Consider the following 16,785-nt stretch of genomic DNA (forward strand, 5'->3'; position numbering starts at 1 on the left):
CATTAATAGTAGGCACATTAATACAAGAATTGAGGGCAGTGTTGTGACTGATCCATATTGGTTAATAAACTGAGGTGCTCCTGGTGAACATTCATGGCCAGGGAGGGAGTCCTGTCAGAAGGTATCACAAATTGCTTCATCTCAACACTTTCAACTACCTCCTTGGCCCACCACAGTCCTTTCCGACCTCCCTCCTCTTTATAGAAGACTTTGCTGCTCACTTCAAAAATAAGGTTAACTAAGCAAGGCAAGTCTTTTCTGCTCAATCGCCACTACACCTATGTATAACCTTCCTCCCCACAATCACGGACACTGAGAGCTTGTTCATCTTTTCTCCAAATTGCACTTGACCCATGCCACTTCCTCCCCTAACCTCACCACCACACCTATCCCAGCTCAGACCCATGTGTATAACCTATCTTTAACTTCTGGTACTGCAGCGCCCCAGAGATCTGGTCGTTGCAGTATGACACCCTGCTACTAAGGGGAGTGATGGTACGTCTGATGGCACTGAAGGAGTTCTCCTGACCAGGTATCACCAGAACACTTTACACTTCACACTCCGGCCACTAGGGGGAGCAAAAGGCTTTATTTATTGGGCCACTCCTCACACTGGTAAAACTAGGGGTCGGGGAGGAAGTTAGTCAGAAGCTGACTGGGTTGGATTCAGGCAACATCCCGTGGCAGGGGGTGTTGCAGGGAGAAGGCACAGGGGGGTCCCTGTCAGGCGTGGGAACTTGGCAGGTGCCTAGCGAACAGAACGTTACAGAACCGCGCCTGCACAACCTTGCGCCGGTATCCTAAGAAAGAGACACGAAGGGAAGGATATTGTGGAACAGTGTAAACGAGATCAAGCACAAAGGAGTACCAGTAGGAGTCGTGCCGTGAGACCGAGGCAACATCCTACTGAGGCGAGTGGCCGGAACACCGCGGGAGTAACTGACTCTAGGCCTTACTTCAAACTCTGCAGGACCGTTAATTATAGGTTGGCTGTCTACCTTAAATTTCCTAAGATGACATAGGGGCAACAGTGGGAGAGGGGCGTCTCTAGGGTCCCGGAAGACCTCCAGGCCTTCCCGTCATATGGGTGCGTCCTAGCCATAACATACTGGGGGACGAGAAACTAGCAACATCTGGAACTAAAGAGAGAGAGAGCTGTAGAGAACGACGAACGAGAACAGCAGTTGTGAGGACTATTCCGAATGCTCAGCAGGGTAGCACCACAACACACAGGCGCTAGTGGTAGGCAACGATTTCCATCTGCGAAGGAAACTCTGGAAGTGCCCATCGGAGCGGCCGGTCTCTGATAGCCCTGTTAAACGTGCTCTGGATTGAGGATCCTGAAGTCTGCAGTAAAGAGACTGCAACCCTGTGTCCTCGTTATTGACTGCACCTCACACCATCACCATCCACCGTACTGGGAAGCCCTAGGGGCATACTTCACCTATGGGAAGGTATACCATCCAGCTGCCATTCCATCACCCCAGCGGACCCCACAGCAACGTCGGTCACCCTGACCGAACACCACAGGTGGCGTCACGAACCCCTGACAGACTGCACCACCTTTATTGGACGCCCCTTAGCAGGGTCGCGGACCGGGTCTAGCCACCGTGACAGCCTCAGAACCGAACCAGAGAGGCCCGGTACCGAGAACTCGTGGCCCTGTGTCTGGGGGCGATCCAGTACCTTCCCTTCTGCTTTTTAAATCTGCCACGATCACGCCTATCCTGAAGAAACCATCGCTCGGCCCTACCTCTACATCCAGCTTTCATCCCATATTGCTGCTTCCGTTCGCCTAGGACCGCATGTCCATGCTGAGCCTCTCATCTAACTCACTCTTTGATGGCCTAAAATCTGGCTTCTGTCCCCACCACGCCACTAAAACTGCCCAAACCAAATGTACTAAATACTTACTGCCAAAGCCAATAGTCTATTCTCTATACTTTTTCTAGATCTGTTCTCTGCCTTAGCCAGTCTACCACTCCCACCTGCTATAAATCCTCCCTTTCCTTGGTGTCAAACCTTGCCCTCTCCTGAATCCCCTCATAGCTTTCTAATTGCACACTTGGCGTCTTGCACTGGTATGCTATCTCCTCATCCTGCCCTCTGTGCACAAAGCTCTTCGCTGGGACCCCTAATACGCTCAATCTATACTTTTTTGGCCTTTGGCAACTGTCTCATCGCTTTCAATACCACTCTGATCTACATTTCTGGGATTCTGGACAGTAGAGAGGTGACATCTGGGCCAGATGTCACCTCTCCTCTACGGTCCAGAATCCCAGAGTGTCTGTCAGCCATATACTCTGGTTTCCTAAAACTTAATGTGGACTGGAATCTACATAGGTGTTGCGCACAAAGTACCATGGAATCAATGATGCTCTAAAATGATCTGTGCTTATAGGTCACCTCACTGAAATGTTTGTTAAACTTTTTTTTGTTTTTTGTTTTTTTGTTTCTACTGTAAAACTGAGCTGTAGGATAATATAGATTAATTCCAGACATTCATTCATATTACAATTACTGACTGGCACTATATGTGGGGACTATGGCAAGCTGTATCTGATGTGTACAATGGAGGCAGCAGCGGAGGATGCAAAGCAGTGAGCAAACTGTCGGCTGCCTGTAGGCTTTTCTCCCCTGCTGATGCTAAATGAAGGTGACAAGTGTTATCCATTGGAGTCTTCCATCTTCGCCTATACATGCTATACTTCTAGGCAATGTGGCTGATGAAACATGTAGTGGACATAGAACACAATGTTTGTAACTTAATTTGTGTATTTTAATTTTTGTTTTCATATCCTATAATACGTTATATAAAGCAAAAAGCCACTGTTGTCTGTAGGCGCAGAGCCTGGTATTGCTGCTTAGTTGAATGTACCCCAGCAGTAGATTCAGCCTACTGAGGAGGGGTACAGATTCTGAGGGGAACATTTCTGATTTTTCTAGCGTCACATTTCCTTTGCGTGTTAGTTATATAAGTAAGGCTGGTTTCACATTTGCGTTTTTTGCCGCTGCGTTTTAACGCATAAAAACGCATGCGTTTTTTTTCCTGTAATTAACATTAAAAACGCATGCGTTTTTTTGTATGCGTTTTACGACGCATGCGTCACTTCTATGCTTGCGTTTTGTTGCGGAAATGCAATATGTAGTCATTTCTAGAGGCGTTTTTTTGCCGCAAAAAAAACGTATTGCTGTCTATGTAAACGCATGCGTTTGGTTGCGTTTTTTAACGCATGCGTTTCCATAGAGAAAAACAAGTCTACACACTGATAAGCCACCCCCCACCATCAAGGTGATAAAGGGATCTAAACCCTAACCCTAGGGCAGAGGTGTCAAACTGCATTCCTCGAGGGCCGCAAACAGGTCATGTTTTCAGGGTTTCCTTGTATTGCACAGGTGATAATTTAATCACCTGCACAGAATGATTCCAGCACCTTGTGCAATACAAGGAAATACTGAAAACATGACCTGTTTGCGGCCCTCGAGGAATGCAGTTTGACACCTCTGCCCTAGGGATCCAAACCCTAACCCTACGGATCCAAACCCTAACCCTAGTGATCCAAACCCTAACCCTAACCCTAGTGATCCAAACCCTAACCCTAGGGATCCTAACCCTAACCCTAGCCATTTCTATTTATAGTGGGTTTTCTAGTTGATTTTTATGATTGGCAGCTGTCACTAAAGACCCTTTTTATTCCAAAAAATATTTTTTGCGTTGCCACATTTTGAGAGCTACAATTTTTCCATATTTTGGTCCACAGTCATGTCACACGCCCTCTGTAGTCCCATTGGCGGTGTCTGGATCTTGATTTTTCTTTTGTGAAATTTCTCATCATGCGTACCAAAAACGCAAACGCAGGAAAAACGCATGTAAACGCGTAAAAACGCTGCGTTTTTTTAACCGCATGCGTCTAAAAAACGCAGCGTTTGTATGCGTTTACATGCGTTTTTTCACCACCTGCGTTTGCGTTTTAAACGCAAATGTGAACCTGCCAGTGTTCGTTCTCCACTTGACTTTTTCTAGCTTCAGGTGCAGCAGATGTACAGTGTTATGTGATTGTTTGCAGATTGATATGAGAAGTGGGTTAATGTATTTTGCAGTCAGTACGGACACTGCTCTGGAGCGAGGACACGTTTAATGGTTTTGTTTTTGCCTGTCCCTGTATTGTCCGCACATGACTGCTGCGTGTACATTTAATAGCCTACTGCATAGACCAGATAGCAGGTGTTTGCTCAGGGACTTTCTACAGAGCATTGTAAATATTTTGTGACACACATGTTAAAATGACTCTCCACTTTCAGGCTTTAGATCTTAAAGCTGAGTCTCTATGTGATGGAAATACAGCTAGAAATCCCAGTCTCAGGAGCTTCCAGTGTGATCTGGGTGTTACCAGACTGGTCCTACCAGGGACGGACTGGGACTCATTCAGGCCTGGCATTTGACATCACTCAGGCCCATGCTGTCCGTTCCCCTGAGCACCAGATGGGGATATACCGGTATCACTAATATTTGTCTCATAGTAATTATATTCGCTATATGCTGTAAAGCAAGATTTATTAATAATATAATAATTTATTATTAATATATTATTAATTATTAAATTATTTATTATTATTATTATTTATATAGCACCATTAATTCCATGGTGCTGTACATGACACGGGGTTACATCAAAATACAAATATCACTTACAGTAAAAAAAACTAACAATGACAGACTGGTACAGAGGGAAGAGGACCCGGTTACATCAAAATACAAATATCACTTACAGTAAAAAAAACTAACAATGACAGACTGGTACTGAGGGAAGAGGACCCTGCCCTTGCGGGCTTACATTGTATAGGATTAGGGCATGCACAATCAGTTTGGTAGAGTGAGGGTTGAGGAAAGGATGGATTCTGGGAATATTTTTGAGTTGGAGGCGACAGGAGGTGGCGAGAGCTTGGACGTGCGGTTTGAAGGACAGGGCAGAGTCAAGGGTTACTCCAAGGCAGCTGATTTCTGGGACAGGGGAAAGTGTGATTTCATTTATTTTCATAGATCAGGTAGGGAAGATATGTATGATGGAGGAAAGCTAATGAGTTCAGATTTGTCCACATTGAGCTTGAGGAAGCGAGAGAAGTAGGATATGGCTGATAGACACTCTTGGATTCTGGAGAGCAGAGAGGTGACATCTGGGCCAGAGAGGTAGGTCTGAGTATCGTCAGCATATTGATGGTACTGGAAGCCATAGGACTTTGAGTTGTCCCAGGCCAAGGGTATAGATTAAGAGAAGGGGTCCTAGGTCAGAGCCTTGAGGGACACCAACAGAGAGGGAGGATATAAAGAGATAGTATGGGAGAAGGAGACGCTAAATGTGTAGTTGGTAAGGTATGAAGAGATCCAAGATAGGGCAAGTCTTTGACACCAAAGGAAGAGAAGATCTGTAGTAGGAGGCAGTGGTCAACTGTGTCAAAGGCAGAGGACAAGTCTAGAAGGAGTAGTGTAGAGAATTGTCTGTTAGCTCTGACTGTAAGTAAGTAATTAGTAACTTTGGTCAGAGCAGTCTCAGTGGAATGGTGGGGACAGAAGCCAGATAGCAGATGTTGTCGAAGAGAGTTGGATGCAAAGTGAGAGGAAAGTTCAGCATGGATGTGCTGCTCAAGGAGTTTTGAAGCAAATGGGAGCAAAGATATGGGGCGATAGCTGTGCGTAGCACTCGGATCAAGGGATGGTTTTTTGATGATAGGTGTGATTGTGCCATGTTTGAAAGCCGAGGGGAAGGTACCAGAAGTTAGTGATAGATTGAAGAGGTGGGTTAGGGATGGGATTAGTGTGGTGGTGAGGTTGGGGAGGGGATGGGATGGGATGGGGTCAAGCGCACAAATAGTGAGGTGTGATTTGGAGAGATGAGGAAGCTCTCTTTCAGTGATTTTTGGAGGGGGAAGTTATGGGGTTAAGGCATTGGTCTGGTATACAAAGTGGTTGTGGTAGTTAGACTAAACAAGGCAAGTCTGCTGTCAATCTTATTTTTGAAGAGCGAGGTAAAGTTCTCGGCAGAGATTGGGGAACTCTGAGGAGGCAGTGGTGGGTGGAGGAGGGAGTTGTGTTGAACAACTGTTTGGAGTTGTGGGATAAAGAAGAAATGAGGGATGTGAAATAGGCCTGTTTAGCAGAGGTGAGAGCTGATTTGAATACGAGTGTTGCTTCTTTGACTGCAGTGAAGTCATCTTGCAAATGCATTTTCTTCCAATGCCTTTCTGCAATTCTGGGTACTTGCTGAAGCTTTTTAGTGATGTTATTGTGCCAGGGTTGTCTATTGATTCGTCGCACTCTGCTATGCATGAGCGGGGCGACCAAGTCGATGGCTGATTCAAGAGTGCTATTGTAGAAACTAGTGGCAGTGTCTGTCATGGATGCCAGTTGTAGGATAGTCTGAGAGCATGTGGGTGTCTAGGTGTGCGAGGTTTCTTCGGGGGTGCACATGTTGCTGGACATGGGTGACCAGTGAGGAGGACAGGGATGAGAAAGTGAGCAGATGGTGGTCGGATAGAGGGAAAGGGGAGGTGGTGAAGTTAGATAGAGAGGAGAGACTGGTGAAGACTAGGTCTAATGTATGTCCGTCTGTGTGGGTGGTTGAGGAGGACCACTGAGTAAGTCCAAAAGATGAAGTATGGGACAGAAATTTGGAGGATGCTGACTGGTGGGTGTCAATGGGGATGTTGAAGTCACCCATGATGATGGTGGGAATGTCAGCAGAGAGAAAGTGAAGGAACCAGGTGGAGAACTGCTCAATAAAGGCAATGGTCGGACCCGGAGGTCTATATAAGATCAATAATATATTAGTAATATTGGTCTTATAGTAAATCTTGCTTTCCTGCATCCACAGTAATACAATACCAATATTACTAATACCAATAATATTGCTAAATAAGATTAAATATTATTTTGGCATTATAATTATTTAAAGATTAGACACATACCAACAAACCATAACCAAATATTTCCAGCATACAAAATATTAATACCACCATACTTATCGCTAAAGGGGTTGATGTCTATATATCTTCAGACTTCTGAATCCTCATATCGCACACTGAGGATTCTTTGGTGCCAGCATGGGGAGCGGCAGTCATGTGTCCACAAGTATGCGATTTTCATACCTCCAGCCACATTCCCACTAATTGTACTCCGCTTTACTAATGTTACTTGCATTGAGCAAGGTCTTACACGTCTAGTTGGCTTGTGACCGCATATATGCATATCGCATATTTGAGCTACCATGATCAGTGGCGTAACTACAGTAGGTGCGAAGGTTGCAATCGCACACGGCCCTGGAGCCCCAAAATTCTATTTGGCCTATATAAAAAGACCAATGCTATTAGACTTGCAATAATTGTGGGCTCCGTTATAGCTTTTGCTTAGGGGCCCATGCTGTTCAAGTTACGCCACTGCACATGATCACCAACTCCCAGCACTGACACTGGAATGTCCTCACCGCACGCAAGCTCTGAGTATTCAGAAGTCTGCAGTCAGTCACTGCGGACTTTAACTTCAAGCTTGGACAACTACTTTAACCAAAAACACTGTACACATACAGTGACCATATAATGGTAATATCAGTTCTACACCAGTGCTCTGCAGACCATATATTTGTATACGTGTATACATTCTTGCTAATTGCTTGCCTTTCATTTTTTTTCCTTATCCTTTGCATTCGGTCCAGACCATTATGACCTCTTCCATCCATAACTCGTCCCTGCAAAATGTAACACAAATCAGTAAAGTGAAGATATTCCAGGACCCTCCTCACATTCTACCACCTCTACACATGCCACAGCCTGTGATGCCTTAAAATAATTCCTATGTGCCTTATTTAATAATGCTCCCCCTTGACCTCTTATAATAATGACCTTGTACCAACTTAAAATTAAAAATATCCCCTGTCCTTTCTTATATTAAAAACAATGACTCCTTGTTTCCTCTAAAATGATAACCATTCCCTCATTGTGCCTCCTTATAATAATGAACCTCAGTGCCTCTTTATTGTAATAATGCTCCTGAGCAGGGGTGTACATAGAGATAACAGAAAAAGTCCCTAGGAAGGATTTTATCACACTAGTCAAAGTGCATATCTCCCAACATTTTAAGAAATGGAGAAGAACATGTATGCAGCACTTAGACCGTTATATTGACCCTACTGAAGCCCCTAAGTGGTTTCTCACTGATGGCCCTTTCATGACCCTCACCCCACGTAGAGTATTATGCCCACACAAAGTATGATTGCCTCACAAATCTTACAAAGTATGATGCCCCACACAGTAAGACTGCCACCACAGCCTCTTATATAGTATGATGTCCACCATAACTATCCCATGCAGTGTGATATATTATAATGGTTCACCTCTGTTGGTACTGGCCTCAGCAGGTCAGAAGGGACGCCCGCTGCCTGCTGGGGTAAGTGACGGAGCCAGCCACTTTGTGCTCCGTCAACTATGAATGATATGGGCGTCTTGAGAATGCAGATTCTGATAACAATGTAGCAGAGAAGGCGGCCTACAACCAGACGGGCCCTTCTGGACTTCTCCAGATTGTGAGTTCGGTCGTTAGTCCTACCAATTGGTGCTGATGGTATGAAACTTTATACACACCTTTGGCAATAGACTGGAAATCCCCAGTTGTTAACTTATTTCTCCAGAATATTTAAGAATAAGACCAGTAAAACATGTTTTTATGAGCATACAGTTTTACTGGAAGACCTGCTAGGAGAGCAAACTGATCCTGTTCAAATAAAAAATAGTAAAATTAAATAATTTAAAACTTTGTCTTTTAAAGAGGTCAGGAGAAGAGGCTCCAACAAGATCCAAACCTTGTCAGACAAGCAGCAGTGGAACATGTACTATCTCCTCCCGAAATACAACAGGATCCAGCCAGCCTGCCAGGGAGACGCTACCCAAGTACCAGGTAGGAGCCTTTTGTATCCCAAGTGAACATACAAATTCTGCTTGCTGAAATCGGGGTCTTTTCCCCCTACATCGTGTGGCTTTCAAATGGGATAGCTAAAAACAATGACCGTTCCTTTTTTAAGCAATGGGAGCATCCTGAGGACACATGTTCTCCTCCAAAGGATCTAACGTCATCATTCCCCATTTGGAGGAATTGATTCCACAGTAGTCCACTAGAACCACCAACTTGTCTCTTTACTACCCAGAATGTGACTTCCATGGAGAAGTAGATGAATACCCTTTCCAAGGTGATTTTTATGGTGACCGCTTCCCTTTTATGCCAGGTTCACGGTCTCTAGTTTTGTCTAATCGGTTATACAATGTACAGACTTCTGCAGCCCCTCAATAGGATCTTCTGGGCTTCTCTTTTGTGGCTGTTCATCTTTTTCTCTGCCAGGCTTTTTCTTGAGTCTGTGTGTCACAGGTTTACCGCGACAATGAGGAGCCAGAAGACCGATGCGTCTCATTTCTTACTCCTGCACTGATTAGAAGCACTTCACCTTCGTATTAAAGATGTAAGTTTCTTTTAGCAGTTCAGGGCTTAAAGGGAACCTGTCACCCCGAAAATCGCGGGTGAGGTAAGCCCACCGGCATCAGGGGCTTATCTACAGCATTCTGTAATGCTGTAGATAAGCCCCCGATGTTACCTGAAAAAGGAGAAAAAGACGTTATATTATACTCACCCAGGGGCGGTCCCGCTGCTGGTCTGGTCAGATGGGTGTCTCCGGTCCGCTGCGGCGCCTCCCATCTTCTTTCCATGACGTCCTCTTCTGATCTTCAGCCACGGCTCCGGCGCAGGCGTACTTTGCTCTGCCCTGTTGAGGGCAGACAAAGTACTGCAGTGCGCAGGCGCCGGGCCTCTGACCTTTCCGGTGCCTGCGCACTGCAGTACTATCCTCTGCCCTCAAGAGGGCAGAGCAAAGTACGCCTGCGCCGGAGCCGTGGCTGAAGATCAGAAGAGGACGTCATGGAAAGAAGATGGGAGGCGCCGCAGCGGACTGGAGACGCCCATCTGACCAGACCAGCAGCGGGACCGCCCCTGGGTGAGTATAATATAATGTCTTTTTCTCCTTTTTCAGGTAACATCGGGGGCTTATCTACAGCATTACAGAATGCTGTAGATAAGCCCCTGATGCCGGTGGGCTTACCTCACCCGCGATTTTCGGGGTGACAGGTTCCCTTTAATCTCCTTAGTTGAGAGCTACTGTAAGCTTTCCTGCATTAAGGTTCAGCTGTGCACTGTTAGTCACTCCCATCCCCTATATTGACTGGGTCCTAGCTATCACTCATTGTCAGGGATAGCTTGTGCTGTGTGGCTGGAGGAGGTTATTGATGGTTTTTGGAGAAGGCATTTGGTGGATTTATCTGTGACTATTGCTCGGTTTTGAGGGTGTGTGATAATTCCTTTTCTTCTAATACACAACCAGACTACCTTCATCTTTCCTGGGTGTGTGAAGGGTACAGACTGCGATAGCTTCTGAACTCACCCTCAAACTACGTGACGCCATCATCTTCCGCAATCCGGGGAACAGGGCAAACTAGGGTGCCCCAAGTGTCAGGGACAGGGAAGGAGTCGTGACGGTGTGATTGTCAGGGAAGTGGTGGGTTAGATTGTTGCTCCATTTAAATCCTATCTAGTGTTGCCATAGTAAGTGACATTGCACTATTCCCAAACTTCAATGTGACATGCTTCCTAGAAGCATGCTGCAGTAACCTGGAGCTTAAAAGTTCAGTTTCCAGAGTATATTTTTCACACGAATTGTCTGTTTATCCCTATTACCTTTAAAAGTTTTTTGACCTACGAACTTGAGGCCAATGTAAAAAAAGTATGGTATAAATGTTTTGTTTTGTTTTTTTTTGTCCTACATTGACATACTAAATAATCTGTTTGATTATATGCTATTCAACAATACATAGAAATAACAAATTATTTTGGAGTAAAACTAATCCATTAAAATGAGAAGTCAATCACGAACGTGTGTGTGAGAATAATCGCAATATCCTAGGAACAGAATAGGAAATAAGACTTTGTTCCCGTCTCATGACTCTGAGTCACTAAACAAACCTGTAACGGCGATTACAAACACTTCTGATCCTTGGGTGTTCCCTCACACGTAGTGTCCAGGACAGGACGATACAACTCTGCATCAACTGCTGCTAAATGCCTCAGACAGTGACTACATCCACTTGCGTAACTTGTGAAATGTGATCATTCCACTGAGAAACTAGTTGTTTCTGCTGAAATACAAAACTCCACATATATAGATAAAGTTGTGCCCTCTCAAGTCGCTCCAAACTATCTATTCAAATGATTTGACTGACATGGAATTTATTTGCTGACAATATTTTGACAGAAGATATTTGAGTCTAAGGTCTTACCCCCTTCCAACTCTGCTTATATGGTTATGCAGTGTCTAATGATATTGATTCTTAAATTATGTTCAAGCGGCGAGAAATCACGTTTTTAAAATTGAATTCAAATTTTGGTGTAGCGATGTATTCCCTGCTCCTCAGCCCTCCTATGTATTCCTGGACTAGTAACACCTTCCTCTGACTGGTTAATGATTGATCACTTTAGAATATATGCACACGTTCAGTATTTACAGCAGATTATTATGAACCAGGAAAAATAGCTGCGTAAAATGTCTTTCCCATTCATTTTATGGGAAAAAATGCTAAAAATTGACATGAAGATTTGAAGAATCTTCAAGAAAAAAATAAGCAAGTACATGACACTTGAAGAACCTCAATGACTTTGCGTTTTTGCTGGGAAATAAATTAGTCATGATGTTAAAGCCAATTACCATCAGTTTAACCAGAGGAGGGCTGAGGAGCCGGAAGTGAAGTGTTGGTCTCTAATCTAATGCACTTCCAGCCTCATTTGAATATATCTTTCAGAAAAGTGATTTCTCGCCACGCTTTTGGTCAGTCAATGCTTTGTCCCCAAAGAACTACATAACCACACAAATGGTTTGGTATATTGTTTGGCAATCTGTCTACATCAGTGATGAGCTATTTCTTTACAGTACACAAAACCGGCCTCCGACGTGAATATGCTGGGGGAGATGATGTTCGGGTCTGTGGCAATGAGTTACAAAGGGTCCACCTTAAAGATTCATCTAATCCGGTAAGTGTCCCAGGGCAAATGTTACCTGATATTCTGCCTAAATTCCAGGAATGCAGAGCAGAATGGAAGACGCACCTGTTACACAGATCTTGTCTAAGAGGCAGGAAAACTGAATTGTGGCCATTATTGCTGCTGCCCTCAAGTTCTGAGGGAGGACATTAACATTTCCTCCTGATTCTGATCTGAAACTGGGATACAGGCAATGACTCGTAGTGAAATCATTCACAAATATTTAGTTCTGGTTTCCAAGGCACCAAAGATGACTCCCGTCAGGGGAGCGGTTCTGTTGTGGATCAAGATTGAATGCAAAACTTAGTGATAACTGCATTAAAATATAACGGTAATACTTACATTTCTTTCTCATGTGCCGTATTGGTGTAAGACGTGAGCACTGCACACTGAAATGCGAAAATTTGGGCAGGAGCTGGGCATAGACTTTTCTAGGGAGATGTCACCGACTATCCATAATCTGATTGGAAAGGGTACAATCCGCTGACTAGTTGCGACAGTCTAATAATAATCTTTTAGAGAATTGATGGTCCGTATACAATTCTAGGGAGGAGATACTTTTAGTTTTACTGCTAGATGGTCATGGAACTTTATAGATTTCCAACAGGAATAACCAGAAAGTCCCCATGTAGAGTTTAAGTAGTAATGCTCCATAATTAGTATTTCTTGGGGCATATAAGTATTTACTAAAACAGGCCTGACCAAAAATACTGGTTTGTAATATTGTGCATGAGTGGGGTATAAAGTGCTTATATTGCACTCTACATCATTGTAGCCTTGTGACCAGACTTGGCCGGTCTTGCTGTTATGTCAACATGTTGGTCCTCTTGAATACAATTGAAGAATTGAGTTGTCTATCTGTCATATTCCCAAAAAGAGAGTACTAAAAATAAAGGTGAAATTTGATGCGTTGGAAAATTTCACCAACCATAAACCTGCACTTCCTACAGAATTTTTATGCTTATCATACACTAGATGGTGGCCCGATTCTAACGCATCAGGTATTCTAGAATATGTACGTATGTATATAGCAGCCACATAGTATATAGCAGAGGCCACGTAGTATTTTCTATATACTATGTGGCCTCTGCTATATACTATGTGGCTGCTATATACATACATACATATTGTAGAATACCCGATGCGTTAATACAGGCCACGCAGTATATAACAGTGGCCACGCAGTATATAACACAGCCCAAACAGTATATAACACAGCCCACATACTATATAACACAACCCACGCAGTATATAGCAGCCACGCAGTATATAACACAGGCGACGTAGTATAACACAGGGCACGTAGTGTATAGCACAGCCCACGCAGTATATAACACAGCTCACGGAGTATATAGCAGCCACACAGTATATAACACAGGCGACGCAGTATATAACAGCCCACGGAGTATATCACACTGCCCATGTAGTATATAGCAGTCACATGGTATATAACACTTCCCACGCAGTATTTAGCAGTGTGGGCACCATATCCCTGTTAAAAAAAAAAAAAAAATAAAATAAATAAATAATAATTAAAATAAAAATCCGTTATATACTCACCCCCTGGGATCCAGCGAAACTCTGGCAATGCGCGTGCGGCTGCCGCCATCTTCCGTTTCCAGGATGCATTGCAAAATTACCCAGATGACTTAGCGGTCTCTGGGAACGGAAGATGGCGGCCGGCGCGAGCGCATCGTCGGACGACGGAAGGTGAGAATAGCAGGTTTTTTGTTTTTTTTTATTTTTAACATTACATCTTTTTACTATTGATGCTGCATAGGCAGCATCAATAGTAAAAAAGTTAGGGAGAATCAAAAGACGTGGGCACAGCTACTTAGGTGCACGGGTAGGTTCCCAAGCCGTATACATATAGATAAATAGAACCCGGCACTCAACTTGAGTCAAACTGGTGGTATTTTATTTCGTAGTATGAAAAACGTTTCGGCCTGGTCTGGCCTTCGTCAGTTACGTACTAAGAAGAGTTTAGGAGAACCGCTGAGGAAATGCTACTGTAAGCGAGGTAAATCGCAGGGAAATCCCTTAGGAGATGTCTGTCTCCGATCAATGCCGCGGCTGCGGGCTGTAGTAGAGGCGGGTCAGGACGCGGTGTCCACCGCTGTCAAGGAGGATGCCCGAGTCAATAGTAAAAAAGTTAAGAGACACACACAGGGTTAATAGCAGCGGTAACGGAGTGCGGTACCCGCAGCCCGTTACTGCTGGCATTAACCCTGTGTGAGCGGTGACTGGAGGGGATTACGGAGCAGGCGCCGGGCACTTACTGCAGGGAAGTAGGGGAGGGACCAATCGGACCGTGCCTGTCGCTGATTGGTCGCAGCAGCCATGAGACGGAAGTACTATTTATCTATCTATCTATATATATATATATTATATATATATTTTTAGTGATAAGATGTCCCTGTCTATTGTGCAAACAAGTAAGTGTTTGTTTATTTTGTTGTAGCTTCTGGCCTTCATCTTACCCAGCTGCTCTAGAACACATTTCTTGCATTGCTACATCCAGCATGCATAGATCTTCCTGTTTTACAGGCGCAGACTCCCCACTCCGTGGTATCTCCCAGTTTAAGCAGCAAGTCTTGCACAGCTTTCAAGATGGAGACATTGGAGATCCCAGTTTGGACTCATTCTATCACTAAACATCCTTTTTGAGATATACAGCCTGGGTCTCTCCAGTGGGCGTATATGTCCAAAAGTGAGGCACATCAGAGCACGCATTCACTGTCGGCACAATTAGTCTAGTGCGCCTTCATCACATATGTCCTATGCCCGGGGTGTTCATACGCAGGACCAACCAACGGGTGGCAAAATGCAATGTGAAAGCACTCCAAGATTAACATTTTCGTTACAAAATCTTCAGTTATCAAATTTGTTGATGGAAAATTAATACACACCACATCTAAAACATCTAGTATTTTTTGTATGACGCCCATGATTTTTAAGGACAACACAGTCTTCTAGGCATGGAATGAAGTTGCAACATCTTTATCCATTTAAAAAAAAAAAAAAAAAAAGACCGCTCTAATGATGTCTAAAAAGCACTCTATATACTTATATAGTACCTGCTCGTTTAGTCATAGGGGTGTGCTCCATTTTCTGTTTTGTCATGGTTGTCTCCCCCTCTCATTTTGATGATTTTCAGTGGGCAGCCACACTGCACAAACGTGGGATTCCCGTGACTGCGCAACTAGGGAAATCGGTCAAATTGTGTGGACAGCGACGCCCGTGCCTGAACAGAAAGTGAAGCACATCCCTATGACTAAACGAGCACATCACTAACCTTGCATAAGGACTGTTTAGAATGATGCTTGAAATGACACGACGGGTTCCCTTTAAATGTGCAGTTTTCCATCATGATACAAAACACATCTACAAAGGGAACAGTGATGGTAGCATAATCTCTCCAGTATAAAGCACTACATCTGTGAAATCATGATACAATCACTAAAATGTAGCTCCCCAACACCAGGAGCACTCACGCCGCCTCAAATAAGGACACCTCCGCCCCCATGTTTCTCTGTAGACACCATGCATTTTTCTTTGTACTCTTCACCGCTGTGATTCCATACAATGTAAGTAATCCGTTCCAAAAACCTTTATCTTGGTTTCATCACTCCATAGTTTAGTCCCTGTAGTCCCCATAGTTTTTCAGTATGGGCCCTGGCAAATTGTAGGCTGGCTTCAAGAAGGAATTTGTCTTGTAGATGACTCCTGTACATGCTATTACTCTGCACTGTATGCAGTTATGGGTCATAGGAAACGCTCACCTTTAGCCTTCTCCATTAGCTAGCTGAATTGAACTTGCATGTCTGTTTTTCTTCAACCCTTCTAATCAGGAAACTCTCCTGTTAAGATATTGACTTCTGTGGTCAGCCTGGACATCTGAGATGGTTGCAGTTCCATCTTAATTTTTTTATATCACTTATACAACATTTTTCTCATAAAACTTTGCTGATCATCTTGAAGCCTTCACCTTTCTTGTGTTAAAAAAAAAAAAAAAAAAAAAAAAACCATTGCTGACATCATGAAATAAGGAGTTTTATTTTGATTAGTAATGCGCTTTTATTGTCAACTGTTTGCTATACACCTGTTTAATGAAGAATTAGACTTGCCTGTGGTTGAATTCTTGACTAGAATGCCACGTGCACACTGAGTATTTGAGTTTTTTTCCTCTGTATTTGTAAGACAAAATCAGGCGTGGAACAGTGAGGATACTTGCAATAGAACCATGTCACCACTTATGCATTTTTCACCCACTCCTGGTTTTGGATTACAAATACGGAGGTAGAATACTGACCAAATACTGATAGTGTGAACGTAGCCTAAGGCTTTCACTGGCTCTACTCCTACTCCTTTTTTGCAACATGATCTTGAATGAATTTTCCTATTTGCAATGAATGGCCCACATTTGTTGGCAGTACTTTGTTGTATGGTATTCCATAGAAAATGTTGATCCTGAATTGAATCTAATGATTTTCTGAAAAATCTGTTTGATCTGGTATGATTGTAAAAGATCTGATTAAAGGGAACCTGTCACCCTCCCCAGGCATTTGAAACCAAAAGAGCCACCTTGTGCAGCAGTAATGCTGCATTCTGACAAGGTGGCTCTTTTAGTTATTGGTGCTGTAAATGCAGAAATAATCTGTTTT

General features: G+C 43.8%; 1 protein-coding gene across 5 annotated transcripts in view; it reads left to right on the forward strand.

Moving 5' to 3' along the window:
* Window positions 1-16,785, forward strand: part of FNIP2 (folliculin interacting protein 2) — a 162,403-nt gene that overhangs the window by 96,486 nt on the left and 49,132 nt on the right. For all 5 annotated transcript variants that reach the window (XM_069744142.1, XM_069744139.1, XM_069744141.1 and 2 more), the window contains exons 3-4: window positions 8,816-8,944; window positions 12,012-12,112. In XM_069744142.1, coding sequence (XP_069600243.1) covers window positions 8,816-8,944; window positions 12,012-12,112 — 230 coding nt within the window. The remainder of the gene's footprint in view (window positions 1-8,815; window positions 8,945-12,011; window positions 12,113-16,785) is intronic.

This window comes from Ranitomeya imitator, chromosome 1, assembly GCF_032444005.1.
Source record: "Ranitomeya imitator isolate aRanImi1 chromosome 1, aRanImi1.pri, whole genome shotgun sequence".
Classification (NCBI taxonomy): domain Eukaryota; kingdom Metazoa; phylum Chordata; class Amphibia; order Anura; family Dendrobatidae; genus Ranitomeya; species Ranitomeya imitator.